This window comes from Sturnira hondurensis, unplaced genomic scaffold (genome assembly GCF_014824575.4).
Source record: "Sturnira hondurensis isolate 20B ecotype Veracruz unplaced genomic scaffold, ASM1482457v3 Scaffold0024822, whole genome shotgun sequence".
Lineage (NCBI taxonomy): Eukaryota > Metazoa > Chordata > Mammalia > Chiroptera > Phyllostomidae > Sturnira > Sturnira hondurensis.
This window is the reverse complement of record NW_028097453.1, coordinates 6,032,912-6,048,429: the sequence shown is the minus strand read 5'-3', so window position 1 is coordinate 6,048,429 and position 15,518 is coordinate 6,032,912. Positions and strand designations below refer to the sequence as shown.

The 15,518-nt window shown below is 43.9% G+C and overlaps 1 protein-coding gene across 1 annotated transcript in view; it reads left to right on the top strand.

The window, feature by feature from the left end:
* Positions 1-15,518, top strand: part of SPAG17 (sperm associated antigen 17) — a 191,490-nt gene that overhangs the window by 124,471 nt on the left and 51,501 nt on the right. The window contains exons 26-29 of the mRNA XM_037038896.1: positions 3,325-3,500; positions 5,333-5,450; positions 8,064-8,242; positions 10,188-10,347. Of these exons, the coding sequence (XP_036894791.1) occupies positions 3,325-3,500; positions 5,333-5,450; positions 8,064-8,242; positions 10,188-10,347 (633 nt within the window). The remainder of the gene's footprint in view (positions 1-3,324; positions 3,501-5,332; positions 5,451-8,063; positions 8,243-10,187; positions 10,348-15,518) is intronic.

Genomic DNA, 15,518 nt, shown 5'->3' with positions numbered 1-15,518 from the left:
GGCTTGACTTTTAATTTTGTATTTGACTTGTTTTTAATTTGGTGCCTAACAGATTATGGTGCCTAACAGATTATGTATTAAAGTTCATTATCACACACGGTCACTAAAAAATCCTGTCCCCTCTAAACATAGGTTATCATTATTTTAGATTAAAATATGTACACTCTATCAACTAATTGCTGCTATTTCTTGATTTTCTTATTCTTTATTTAATCTTTAAGTTAATAGGCATTTCCTTTAAAATAAATGTTGCTAATTTCAGGTTATAAGTACTGCATTTGAAAATGTTTTTATAGTGTGGATAATAAGTAATGGTTTACTTGATGTGTATTTAAAAAGTTGAAGGCATTAGTCTTTGTAAAACATATATTGTAAATTCCTTAAAGATGCATATAATACTAGAATTCGAGAACTTTTACATGCTGATGGCTAAGCAAGCTTCCAGTTCAATTCTCCCCCTTAATTGACTACACAGGGTTCTCTAGAGCTTATTCTCCTCGCCAAGCTGAAACTTTGTGCCCACTGATTAGTCACTGCCCACCTACCTCTCCCCACGGGCCCTGGCAGCCGCCGTTCCACTACTATGGAATTGACTATTTTAGATACTTTATGTAACAAGAATCGTGCAGCATTTGTTTTTCTGTGACTGGTTTATTTCACGACAGCCTAATGTCCTCAAGGCTCATCCGTGTTGCCACATACTGCAGTTTTCCTCTTTCTAAAAACTGAAGCATATGTGTGTACCACATTTTATGTATCTAATCATTTGCCGATGGAGATGTAGGTTGTTTCCATGTCTTGGCTACCCTGTTCTTTTTGTGCCTTTTAGCTCCTCGGATGAAATGTGCTTTCCCTTACCTATCACACACCACCTCATGCTGTGCCTCCTGCCACACACACCACTACTCCCGGCAGTTACACTTCCTCTCACACTGCAGGTCTCTTGGTTTACAGGTTACTTGCTCTGAGAAACGCTTCCCAGATCAAGCAGCGGTAGCTTAGGGTTTTACGAACCCAAGTAGCTAGTGTAAATTGGGTTTTCGGAGGTGAGTGAGGATTGCATAGGCAAAGAATCGAAGGCAAGGAATTCGAGATGCTTGGAATAGTGTACACAAAGTTTAGCAGTTTAAAAGCACAACACCTTTCTGGAAAGGTATCCTGTGCCGTACAGCCTGGGTGTGGCTTGCAGGGAGGTGTTTTATGGTAGGTGGCCTTTCTCTGGGTTCCCGTGGTGCCCTGTCCTTCCCCGGCACAGACAACACACGGCATTGGACCGGAGGGCTTCCTCATCAAACTGCCCATGACACTATAGGCTCCTTGTAGTCTCACTCATCACTGGCGACTCAATTCATGGCACATAGTAGTAGCTACTCAGTAAATATTTACCGAATAAGTAAATGAATGGGATGAGAGAGAGGAGTTTCCAGCTGCCTGTGACTGGATGCCATTCATCTGTTTCTATGGTGTAGTTCTTACGGGTCAGGCAACTTGCTGGCACGGAGCCACTAAGGTGAATAAAACCATGCAGTCACTACTCAGAAGACTTCTTTGTCTGATGGGGAAAGAAAACAGACAAAGACCTGCATTCTAACTGGTAGAAATGACATGTAAACGGTACTGGAAACAGCTGGAAAATGCTTCATACGGCAGGTAGAACATCTGAGATGGGACTTTAGAGAGAAGTAGGGATTGTCCAGACAAAGCAACAGGAGAGGGAGTTCTGGACACTGAGAACCATTTGTGTAAATACTCAATTGTGTAAAAGCATGGCCTCTTTGCAGGAAAGTAAGAAGTTGAGTGACCGGAGCAAAAGACGGTGAACGTTGTGTGCCCTGTGTAGGTAGCGAGTGCCAAAGGCCTGTAAGTAAGGAGCAGGAAGTGACATGATCAGCTTTTATTGTAGGAACATACTTTTAGTAACAGTTTGGAAGGTACACTGAAGTGGTGGTATTGGAAGTGGCATGATACCAGCTAAGAAACCACTGCAGAAAATGAGCAAAAGAAAATGAAAATCTGAGCTAAGATGCTAGGATTAGATAGGAGAGGCACGACTTGAGAGAACTCTCTGAGGGCTTGGATATATAGAGTGAGTCGAAAAGAGAAAATGCATATGATGTCAATATCCAGCATGGGAAATAAGGTGCGTGATTGGTTCTGGCATGAACTGAGAGTGAGAACGTAAGGGGGATGCCCGGCTTGGGAGAGGAGTTTGAAATGTCTCCAGCATCTCAGCCAGGGGGAGGTGTCTAAAAGCAGTTGGAAATAAGGATCTGGGGCTGAGAAAAGCAAGGTCATGCCTTGAGATGGACGTTTTGGACTTGTTAGCTTGTAGACGGTAGTTGGAGCCCCAGGAGAGGAGATCACCCAGGTCTGATAGAGATGTGCTCAGCCCGGGCTGTACGTTACAGTCACCTACGATGTCTTACAGACAGAAACGCCTGCCTCCTTCCCAGAGAGTCCGCCTCAGTAGGTTAAGGTGGAGACCTCAGCATGTGCCGTTTGTTTGCTTGTTTCTATGAGTAATTATCATGGTCAGCCACAGTCGAGGACACCTGTTGTGTAAGGATAAGGGGAAAGCCCTCAGACCTAGCACCATCTCACAGATTGACGAGCGAGGAAGACTCAGGAAAGGAGACTAAGGAAAAAACTGATCCGTGAGGGGAAAGGAGGTCCAGGCGGGAGTGTCAGCCTGCAGCCGAGAGGAGATCATGGTGCGAGATGTGCTCGGAGGCCCCACCGCGAGGGCTCCACGGATCAGCTCTCCGTGGAGAACTCGGACCGTCTCTTAAAGCCCAGATAGAATTGATTTTCTACAAGAAAAGTTCTTTTATCATCTCAGCCAGAAATTATCTCTTTTCTGAATTTCCTTGTTTGTATCCCTTATATTCCTGTTCAGTATGTTCTTGTATTGAGGCTACTTGGGTATAGATCTTACTTTAACAATTTTGGCTACCTAGGGTATTTTATATATTTTTTCCCACTGCTCCAAATAGTTTGTATATAAGAGTCTCTTAATAAATATATCTCAATTAAAGGAAGAGACAGTAACTGCTCTATCCTTAGAAGTTTACAATCTAGATGAGAAGGAGAGAACATTCAGAATAATGACTCCATCAAATATATCATGATATTAAGCACCTTAAATGCTTTCTCTACAATTCTGATTTTCAAATCAAGTACATTTCACCTAACCTCTATCCAACTGATAAATCATATTCAGCAACGTAAAAATTGTTGCCAACTTGTATAAATGTTTGAGATGTAACTTTTATTTAACAAGCATATCAGGTATGGATATCTAATTTCCTTGTTTTCTCCCAACAGAGGATAAGGACCCTAACTTGGAAGCAATGCTGAATATCCCATCAGCTCTTCTTCCAACAGTAATTCCTGTTGTAGCACCCGTCCCTCAAGCCAAAGGAAAAGGGAAAACAAAAGGCAAAGAAAAACCCAAAGAGTCTCTGAAAGAGGAGGAACACCCAAAGGAAGAAGAGAAAAAGGTGACTGGACCTTGCCATGGATTCTAAACTCCACTGTTCAATGTCAGCTCTTTAAAAAGCACAAGTTATGTCAACAGTGTTATAGCACCTACGTTTTATTGTGCAGACGAATTAACACTCCTTGAAGCTTTGGTTATGAATAAACAAGAAGAGATTTACATAGGGGTTGGAGTCCCCTGCCAGGAGACATACTGTCATAGACAGACTGACTCAGGTCACTCAGTCTAAACTCAGAGTGGCTAGTTCAACCTGTTCTTTCCTTCCCTGTTCTTGGGTGTTCTTTGCTTTTGGTCAAGTTCTACCATTCCTGATTTTAAAGAATCTATTTAGTTCCATAGAGATAAACAATTAAAAGAGGAGAATCTCTAAATACTGGAAACACTTCCATGTGGCACACTTGGACCTAGATATTGGTGAGCTGAGAGTTAGCAGGATGAAGGGCCACCCTCTCTCTCCGCGCCTTCACCAAACACACACACACACACGCACATGCACACACACACACACACTTTGCCTTAACCAGTTTCCTAGTAGAAAAACACACATCAAATCAGGTCCCAAAAGAAGGAAAAAAGGAAACTGCTGATCACATTTTCACTCTTGGCATTTACTACTGCAGTTGTGCAGTGTGTACAACGTACAAATGCCAAATTTATTAGAAGACTTGTGTTAAAAAAATCATGGGGTTTGAATGGTACTCGGCGCCTTCTCCATACTTACATCGCTTTACTAGGTAAGTTTTCTTAAGCTAGGACACTTGACTCTCGTTCAGCGAAAGTGTTCAAGTGTTGAACAGAATAATCCCGGGTAATTCGTTACTTTGGCTGAAAGCAGTTTGGTGATAAACCAGTTGGTTCACCCAGCCTTTTTAAAAATGGACCGATGGAAGGGCGGGCATGGTGACCGGTGTTGTGTATGTTGATAGAGGGCGTGTCTGAGCGTTACTGTTCACGCTTCAGACTTTCCTAAGGTTTTTTCTCTTAATTTTGCCTTGTGTTTCTAATTGATTTTCAGCTAACCAGATTTTGTTCTCTGTTAGTGACAAAGACAGAACCACTAGACAGACCCAAAATGGTCGAGAGTGGTTAGAATAAACTGAAAACCCAGCAGTGGGGCATCAGTTGGAATAATGTTAGAGGCGAATGAGAGAGAGCCAAGTGGGAGAACGGGGATGGTCGTCATTAGGGACTGGCCGTGGCTCCACAGTGACTTTCTTTCCAGAGCACATGTCACCCAGCAGGGTGTGCAAGCCTAGTGAAATGAACTAGTGTTTTTAAGTAGACACACCCACACCCTCATCAGTTTATAAATAACTGTTTAATTGTCTGTTAGTTTCTTTTACTTTTACTTAATACAAAAGCAGTGTGTGCTCATTAGCATAAGGTCTCCCAGTAGTGTAATGTCTGTAGCCTTCAGATGCTAAGAGTCCTTTGCACAAGAGGGCGGGGCTTGGGGGGGGCAGTGCTTTGGGTCTCCCTCATGCCTCCCTGCACACGCAGACAGAGCGTCTTTCAAGGCCTCTTTCAAGCCCTGAATCCTCTAGGATGTTTTCCTAAGTATCATCATCAACTTTGATAGCCCCCTTTTCTGAGGAAAGATGTACCAACCACGGGGCTCAATTCTTTAACTGTGTCACATATCCGTGTGCCCTTCTACAAGCAGGGTGTAAATTGCATCAAGGGTGCAGCCATTTTTATGGGCTCCCTTGCAGGGCCCACTGCTCCTGGGCGAGTCATATTCTGTGCCCTCAGCACGTTCTTGCTTAGGCATAATACCTCAGCAGCTCATTTATGAAGTGATGAGCCACCACTCACGTGTTAAATTATTTACAGGAAGAAGTAGAACCAGAACCTGTTGTACAAGAGACTGTTTTTGTTCCCACCTTCCAAAACCTCAACGTGTCCTGCCCCAATGGGCTCCTGGTGACCTTCATAGGGCATGAGTCAACAGGTGAGAGCTGCCTGGGGCCGGGCAGGGAGGCGGAGGGCAAAAAGTCATATTGAAAACAGTTAAGTCACCATTCAGATGGGGAATTTTCCTGACAATTACACATACTTGTTGTTGATAATGAACGCAGTAGGGTAATAATATTAACAACCATTTCTGAGCACTCACTCTGGGCTAGGCACTTAAGAACTTACCAGATATAACAAAATACAACTACTATAAGCTAAGGCCTAATAACTCCTCTTTACACAATGAAGAAATTGAGGCTTCGGGAGGTTCAGTACCTTGCCCAAGACCACTCAAGTCCTAAGTGGCAGAAATCTTCAATAAAATGCTATTCCCGGTCCAGTCACGGCAAAGCGAGTGCTCTTAAGGACCGTCAGGCAGCCCTGTCTCCCTGCCTCTGCAAAGGGACAAAGGTGTGGGGCTTGCTGGTGAGACCGAACTGAGGACACTGAGATCAGCGCAGGTGGAATGGATGAAGGGGACCTGTCTGATTCCCGGGTGTCAGTATATACTTTCATAGTCGGTTATATCTATCGATTTTGTGCATGGCTCCTAACCTATTAAAATGAATAAATAAGTACAAGTAGAATGTCTTTAATTAATCTGATGTGCCATCCACATTGGTGCTTGAATATGAATGTTATTTAAATGGAGACCCACTATCGTTGTAGAAGTAGGGAGAGGCAACAAAGCAAACACTAAACTAGGACTTGAGTTCTAACCAGCTCTGTGGCCCTTTCGATTACTTGCTGTCACTGGGCCGTGTTTTTTCTTCTGGTAACTTCATGTTACGGCAGTGGCCCTGGTTTTGTCACAGCCAGAGGTGCCTTTGTTATAATTCCCTTATGTGCACCCTTATATTCGAAAAGTGTATCTATCAAAGAAAAAGGGTGCACCTGTTGAAAATAATTTAATGTTGTATTTACTTGCCAAGCAGATGAAAAGAAACTAAATGTTGTAAATGATCTTCTTTGTCTCAATATTGCTTTTCATTGGGCTTTATATGTTACTAAAAATAGACTGTGGACTCTTTTTCTATTTCCAAGCATTCCTAGGGGTCCAGGTTCTCCAGGATGCGACCCACTGTGGGTGCTGCTGAGCCTTATGGCCACCAGGCGTCTTCCGAGGCTGAAGATGCTGTCAGTGTACTAAGAGGGATACTTTCAAGTTCAAGGACACTTTGCTTTTGTCCTGTTATCAAACCCCAACTTCATACTTGTTTTGCCTGTCTTTTCTAATAGTTTTGTTATAGTCTGATGTTTTCATCCTCTGTCTAGGTAGACAATGTGGTTAATGATGACTGTGCCTGGAACACATGATCGTTTAAAAATCTGTCATATATTATATTCTAAGTCAAGCCCGAACTTAACTGCAACGTAAATACAGAGTAGCAGCGCCTTCATCAGAGTCTGTCTTGCACATAGGGAGAGAAGGCCACGTGGCCTAAGAAGAAAGATTAGACTTGAGTTCTTGCCTGAGTGACCTTGGACAAATCACAGCCCGTCTCCCCCTGACTTTCTTCATTTGTAAAACAATGTCATATACTAAAGAGACTGCTAATAAGTATTAAGTGAGAAAATCCTTTCTAATCTGTAACGTAGTGTTCTGGTCTTTGGTTTCCGTCCTCACATCGGAGGTGGTAGCAGTGGCTGTCTGTGGAGCAGAAGCGAACGGTTGAGCATTGGGGCCCAGTTCGAATCCCAGCTCTGCTGCTTACTGGCTGCGTGACCTCGGAGGGGTCGTAACCCTTCCAGAACTCCGTTTTTTCATCTGAAAACTATGGAAAATAAAAATGTCTGCCTTAAAGGGTTGTTAAGGTGGGCTAAATAAAATACATGCCTAGAGCATTTAACATATAGGAATATCTCAGTAAATGTATGTTATTTCCGCCCCTTGAGGAGGTATCATAAAAGGCCCTCGTTCCAAAATATTTTCCCACCAACTTGATCTAGTCCTTGAAATTCAACCATCACAGGTTAATAAACTACTTTCTAAATTGAGAAGAGGAAATTATTCAATGAACAGAAACCTGGAAGCTACTGTTTGCCAGAAAGTCTCAAAAATAGTACTTTCCTTTGAATGTCATATGTGCCTTTCTCCTTGACTGCAACTCTAAGAGTAGCACCCTGAGAAAAATCTGCGTTTGGTTGGAGACGCAGGGATCACATTACGTCTGAAGGATGATGCGTGATTTAGGAAGGGCAGGCCTGAGCGAGTGACTTCCCCGGGGGGCTCCAGGCAAGCAGGGGACACTCGGGGAGCAACGTGGGCAGCTGGGAGAGCTTTGTCACGGGCGACAGGAAAGGGAGCGTCTGAAACAGCACACTCTGCTGCTTCCCTCGTTTTGCCCTGTGATGTCCCGGCCTTCGTTAGAGAGAATGGCCTACACGTGGAGAAGGTGCCTTGGAAGCAAGTGCTTGTAGAGGACCTTACTTACACATTTCACTGTGACAAAGGCAGCAAAGAGCCAGGACTCTGGGCCATCGGTCTTATATGGAAATGGCCCGATTACTTACATGTAGACCAAAGAATGAAAAACTGAGCAGGGAGATAAAATCCCAGCCACTCAGCATTGCCCAGTTCACTGTACGGCTTTTTTTTCCCTTTAAGATAAGTATGTTATCGGTGAGGAGCCCACTTGGGACATAGTGATCCGACAGAGCTACCCCCAGAAGGGGAAGCACTACGAGTTCTACAGGGCGGTGATGCCCCCGGCGGAGCAGGAGGCCTCGAGGGTCATCACCAGTCAGGGCACCGTGGTCAAGTACATGCTGGACGGATCCACACAGGTAAGGGAGCATGTGAGAGAGATCACTCTTTCCTGCTGCGAAGTAAAATGCAGAGGCGATGGGTAAGGAACAATAGTGTGGCATAGAAGAGGAGCGACTCATTTGAAAACGGAATGACAGTCAAAAACGACAGATAAAGAATAGCATAGTTAGAAGAAACACATTGTTATCTGTGCCACACAGGACACAAACTTGCCGTGTGCCTGTGATCCATGGCCACAGACAGAGCACCATGTTTACCTTCTCCCCCTCTCAAAGCACCTTAACGGAATAGAAAAATACTTTTAAATAATTTACAACAGTACTAAAGAACAACAAACTGGATCGTCAGTGGAACAGAAGATTGGGAGAATTCCTAGAAAATTCAAGTCCGATGAGATTAACTGATGGAGAAACAAATTCAGAGTCTAAAACTTATTTTTAAAAACCCGCAGCAAAATTTAGAAAATGGGGGTTTTAACACAGCCGTTTCACAGATGGAGCTCTGGACTCCGAAATCAGGGCCATTCGCCAGGTAACTCACTGCTACCTGAGGGCAGGAACCCGAAACTATAGTACCAGGAGCCACGTGCCTGCTCCACCCCGCCCAGAAACCTGGGGCCAGGCTCCTCTGTGCAGACAGCGCGCCAGGAGTGGATGGGAGTTCTCGGTGGGAGCCAGGACCATGCACCCGAGCACCCTCAGCTTGGGAGAGAAACCAACCCCAGGAAAGCAAAGCACAACATTCAATAAATTAAATGCATGCCATCTCAAAATAAGAGTAAATAGCCTAACTAAAAAAACTTGAAAGTGAGTAAAAGTAATACAGGCAGAGACTTGAGAGGTTCCCAGTCCATAAAATAACAGTTTTTAAAAGTTGCCATGGGCCCTGGCTGGTGTAGCTCAGTGGTTTGAGCGCAGGCCTGTGAACCAAAGAACTGCAGTTTGAGTCCCAGTCAGGGCACATGCCTGGGTTGCAGGCCAGTTCCCAGCAGGGGACACGCGAGAGGCAATAATACATTGATATTTTTCTCCCTCTCTCCTTCCCTTTCCCTCTAAATATCAATAAATAAAATCTAAAAACCCCCACCAATTTTTTAAAAAATGGTATTAAAAAAAACTTGCTGTGGGAAAAAAGTAACAGTTGTTACTAAAACCAACACTGGGGGGGGGGGGCTAGAGAGGAAGGAGGAGACATGGAGAAGGGATCTGTGTGGTAGGACTCCTGGAAGAAGAAAATAGTGAGAATAATGAAAGAAATAATCTAGTGAATGTTCCCGGAGCTTAAAAAAGCAATACTTTGGGTTAAATAGGACAACTGAGCGCCAGTCAGGAAGGATACTAACTGTTGAGAGATTATTTCAGTACATCATAGTGCGATGTAAGGACCGTGCTGGTAGGTGACCCCAAAGCTTCCCGAGGAAACCAGTTACCCACGGAGGAGTCAAGGTAGACATTGGACTTCTTGGTAGCCACACTGGCCATTCTTGTCCTGTTCATTGGGAGTCTATAAATACTGGTCCTCGGTAGACTGTATATCGACAGCGCCTCTAAATATTGCACGTACTAGATAGATACTGACAGAAGCGAAACCTTTAAATGTGTGATACAGTTTTAAATGTAGTCGTTAGAAAAATCGAAACAGTGGATAATTTCCCAATTACCACAGGGGAAGGATGAATAAGGAAAAAACATAAAACAAGTCAATCTAATAAGAAACAGGAAATGAGAACAAGTAGCACAGAAGGTAAATGGGAAAAGTAGTATTTTTAGGCTGGTTATAAAGCTTTTGTCTCTGAGCTCCGAATCAGCCCTTCTGTCATTCACTTTATGATGCTGAGCCTGGAGGTCTACAAATAGCATTTCTTTGGTCCTTTGTAACCAATTTCAGTTTAACGCACCACGTTCATTGTTAACTGGGCTCTTCCCTGCTTCCGAGAATGCTGGTCTTGAGCTTGTCCTTCAGATTCTCTTTGCAGACGGCGCTGTGAGCAGCAGTCCGGATTCAGGGCCCGTGTGTGCTCCTGCCAGCCGCCCCACAAGCCGCCCCAGTGGAGACCTGATGGACTCGGGTTCTCAGCAAAAACCAGAAAGAGGGCCTTCGGAGACTGTCCTCACAAAGAAAGGTAACCACCGCAGGAAGTCTCCCAGCAGTGAACCTCAGAGGTCAAGTGCTCGGTAGAGGTTCAGGATCGTCATTATTATTCTGCGCTCTTTTATGACCACAATCATAATATTCACATGTATGTATGATTTTAAATGCAGTCACATGAATTGCTTTGTTCCCTTCATAAGAAATGAGGAACGTAGTCTTGCGCCATTACGTACGCCCGTGCAGCCCAGCTCTGCCGCCGGGGCTGCCGTTTTCGGGGCTGATTGTGCAAATCAACGTCAAGGTTCCGAGTGAGCATCTCTGTGTTCGCTTGACATTTTCCTCGAAGTTGCAAGGCCACCTCAGCTCCAGGCAGGGGGTCCTCATGTAGTAACTCCCAAAGCAGGCAGGAAGGAGGGCAAGCACAAGAGCCTTCAAGTGTCTCTCTTCATCAGGGAGGGAAGATATTTCCAGGTCCCCTGGGCCTCCCCACCCCCACCCCAGTGGGCCTCCCCCGGTATCTCAGTGACTAGACTTAGCCCTCAGCTCAGTGTGACACTTTCGACATTTTTCTCAGGATATGAGCACTACCAGTGGGGGAAGCAAAGGTGGGTGACAGTTGGGTAAGTCAGCTGTGTTGGCCGTAATCTAAAGGACAAACCTGCTGTCCTGACACAGTTCCAGTTTACACCCCTGCCCCCAGCACCCAGGTGTCTGTTGCTATATTTTGCCCATTTTTAAATTGCTTTCTTAGATGCATCCACTTTTAGAGGTTGTACTTCACCAGTGCTTTCAAAACCTGCCGTGAAAGGACCAACCCTACCCATACCCCTGGCACATTCCAAGCCTTTCCCCTTTATTTCATTCAGGACCCAGCTCTATTGATTTTAGGTACTGCCCGCACAAGTTTCTCCTGGGATGGGATCCGTCCTTTGGGGGGTGGCCTATTGGGAACTTCCGAGATCTGGGAGCAGCTCCGTTTACTTACATCTGTTCATTTCAGTTGCTCGTCCACATCTGTGTGTGTGGACTTGCTTTTTGGCTCTAGTTTTGGTAGTTCAGTTGGGGTTTGAGAAGTTCCCTAGTTTTCCTACCAATGTAATTTGGAGGGGGGGGGGGGTTGTTCATTGTTGTTATTGCTTTGTACGATTTCCAGAGTGAGAAGAGGAGAAAGTCACAAATCTTTTGTTGCTACCTAGGTGACAAAACCAGAAAGTCTCTCATGTATTTGTTTTCGGTTTAGTTGCTGTTCTTTTTGTCTCCTTAAGGCAGTTCACTGATTTTTAGTCTCTCTTCTTTCCTTGTATGAGTATTTGCAGCTATAAAGTGCGTTAGTGTGCAGCGCTAGCTTCATCCCGTGAGTGCTGCTTCAGTGCCAGCTNTTTTCTCAGGATATGAGCACTACCAGTGGGGGAAGCAAAGGTGGGTGACAGTTGGGTAAGTCAGCTGTGTTGGCCGTAATCTAAAGGACAAACCTGCTGTCCTGACACAGTTCCAGTTTACACCCCTGCCCCCAGCACCCAGGTGTCTGTTGCTATATTTTGCCCATTTTTAAATTGCTTTCTTAGATGCATCCACTTTTAGAGGTTGTACTTCACCAGTGCTTTCAAAACCTGCCGTGAAAGGACCAACCCTACCCATACCCCTGGCACATTCCAAGCCTTTCCCCTTTATTTCATTCAGGACCCAGCTCTATTGATTTTAGGTACTGCCCGCACAAGTTTCTCCTGGGATGGGATCCGTCCTTTGGGGGGTGGCCTATTGGGAACTTCCGAGATCTGGGAACAGCTCCGTTTACCTACATCTGTTCATTTCAGTTGCTCGTCCACAGCTGTGTGTGTGGACTTGCTTTTTGGCTCTAGTTTGGGTAGTTCAGTTGGGGTTTGAGGAGTTCCCTAGTTTTTCTACCAATGTAATTTTGGGGATTCTTTTCATTGTTCTTATTGCTTTGTACGATTTCAAGAGTGAAAAGAGGAGAAAGTCACAAATCTGTTGTTGCTACCTAGGTGACAAAACCAGAAAGTCTCTCGTGTATTTGTTTTCAGTTTATTTTGCTGTTCTTTTTGTCTCCTTAAGGCGGTTCACTAATTTTTAGTCTCTCTTCTTTCCTTGTATGAGTATTTGCAGCTATAAAGTGCGTTAGTGTGCAGCGCTAGCTTCATCCCATGAGTGCTGCTTCAGTGCCAGCTTTATTAGGATGGAGCTTGCAGACGATGATAGTCGTCCTTTGAAGTGAACAGTTCTAACGAATGCACAGTTACGCAGCCGTCGTGTCTGAGTGCAGAACAGTTGCATTGCTCTCCTCCCCCAAACCAGCGGCCCCATTTCCTCTCCCTCTCCTTCAGCACCTCAGAGCTGTTCCTACGGATTTAAATATTCTAGACATTTAATGGAAATGGAAACGTACAATATGTGGCCTTTGTCACTGGCTTCTTTAATTTAGCGTAATGTTTTCAAGGTAGTTATCTACATCAGAACGTATATCAGTCCTCTGTTTGGGTCAAGTAATTGTCTAATAATATTCTATTGTATGTGTGGACCACACTTTGTTTTTCATTCATCCGTTGATGGACATTTGGGTTGTTTCCACTTTGGGGAAATTACAATGGCTATACAGTTTCATTTCTCTTGAGTAGATACCTAGGAGTGGAATTGCTGGGTCACGTAGTAACTCGATGTTTGGCAGAAACCCTGTTAAGGACCTGGCGAACCATTTTCCAAAGCAGCTGCCCTGGTTTGTATTCTTGCCAGTTTTGAGGGATCCAATTAGCAATTTTAGGGATCCAATTTCTTCACATCCTTGCCAACGCTGTTACTGTCTATCTGTAGCCATTCTAGTGGGTGTAAAGCGACATCTCTTTTCATTTGATTTGCCTTTCCTTAATGGTGAATGATACTGACCATCTTCTCATGCACTTAGTGGCTGTTTGTAAATCCTCTCTGAAGAAATGTCTCTTGAATCATTTTCCCAAATTTTGTATTGGGGAGACAAGTTCCTTATCAGATGTCTGATCTGTAAATGTTGCCCCTCATTCTGCGGGTTGTGTTTCTTGATGGTGTCCATTTTGACGAAGTCCAGTTTATCTGGATTTCTGGGTTGCTTGTGCTTTTAAGATCATTTCTAAGAAAGAATCGCACAACCCAAAGTCACAAAGCTTTATTCCTTTGTCTTCTTCTAAGAGTTTATAGCTTTAGCTCTTGCATCTGGGTTTTAAATCCATTTTGATTTAATTTTTGTATATGGTATGAGATAGCAGTCTGCATTTATACTTTTATATTTGTTAAATGATGATTCACCCCCCACCCTCTTGAATTGGTTGATGCTGTAGTCAAAATCAGTTGACCGTAAAGGTAAGCATTTATTTTTGGACTCAGTTCTATCCCACAGATATGTATATGTCTATTTCTGCCAACTTCTTGCTGTCCTGATTACAATAACTTTGCAGTAAGTTTGAAATTGGAAAGTGGGAGTCATCCAACTTTGTCTTACTTTTAAAATATTGTTTTGTTTATTATAGGAACCTTGCCTTTCTATTGGACTTTTATAATTAGCCTGTTAATTTCTGCAAAAGAGGCAACTGGGATTTTTATGATGATTCTGTTGAATATCTAAATAAATTTTGAGAATTGCCATCCATATGGTATTAAGTCTTATAAGTCCTGAACATGGTGTGTCTTTCTACTTGTTTAAGCCTTTATTTTGTCTAATGTTGTTTTGGACTTTTCAGTTTACAGTGATTATACTTGTTTAATTTTTCTTATATATTTTATTCTTCTTAATATTATTATAAATGGAATTATTTTCTTAATTTTATTTTTGGATTGTTCATTGACAGTGTATCTCATACAGTTGAGTTTTTCTATATTGAGATTGTATCCTGAAATCTTGCCGAACTCTTTTCTTTTCCCTGTTTTTGTTTTGTAGCAGTTCTGGAAATAAGGTCCTCGCCCCCGGGGACTGCTCTCCTTGTTGTTACTGCTGTTTGTTTAGAGACTATCCTGGACCCCTTCTGTTAAATCTGTTTCCTTTGTCCTGTGTGGCCCTCACAGTCTCTGCTCACTTAGCTCACTGACCAGCTAATGACTGGACAGAGATTTCCCTACGTGCCTCAGACCAGAGTGCCCCAGCCTCCACCAAGGGGCTTTGTGCGTTCCCTGGGGCACGGTCACCGCTCCGGAAGTTTACGCCCTAGCCTTAGACTCAAGGTCAGCCAGCGGGGAGGCTTCTGGGCACGAGTGCAGCCCTGCAGGTGCAGGTGGCTTCTAGATTCCCAGGCAAATGTCAGAACTTTCCAAAGCCCCCGATGGACATCTCATGCTCTAGGTTTTCCTTTAACATGTTTTGGTCAGTTTCTTGTTTGCCCCAACGATTATTGTTGCTTCGGGCAGCCACACGGTAAGCAGTTGCCACTGATTGTTTCCATGAGGTCCCGGGAAAAGACTGTTCACAGCGAGTGAGCTCTGACGCAGGTCCGAGGGAGGATTTCAGGGAGTGTTCGGACCAGTCAAACAAGCACGGTTCTGTGGGCATGGGGCTTGGAGGGAGGATTTCAAGCCCGTCTGCCTCCGCCAGTGGCTGCTGGACTGTTGGTTTTCACAGCGACTGTGACTTGGGGTTTACCAGTTTTCAAGGGCCCTAGGGAACTGGGGGGAGGTGGGGGTACAGCAGGTTGTAACCCCACGAAGCACTTGTTCTTACTGAGATTCAGCTGTTTTTCTTAAATGGTTCCTCGGATTGTTACAATTCTTTGGTCTATTTCCAGAGTTCTTAAAAAGACTGTTTTTGATCATTTTTTCAAGTGTTCTCGTTCTTTTTGTAGAAAAGTGGATTTCCGAAGGTTCTTACTTGTCGTTCCGGAAGTGCTTCTTTCACCACACAATAAGTGATATTTACTATTTTCATCATTTTCAGCTCTAAATATTTTCTAATTATCACTAGGACTTCTTTTTAGTTTCTAAATTTCTGAGCTTATGAAGTATTTCTAGATTTTTAAAAATGATTTTAATTAATTCTTTGAAATTTGTTGAAACATGATATAGCCTCTTATATGGTCAGGTTTTTAAAAATTGTGTCTGTGATTGACAAGAGCCCATGTCCTGTGGGCACTGAGTGCAGGGTTCTCTTTGTGTCTGTTAGACTGACCTTCGCCGTGTGGTTCAGTCTGTATCGAAGTCCAGCAGACTCTTCTGTGAAGAGCGAGATAG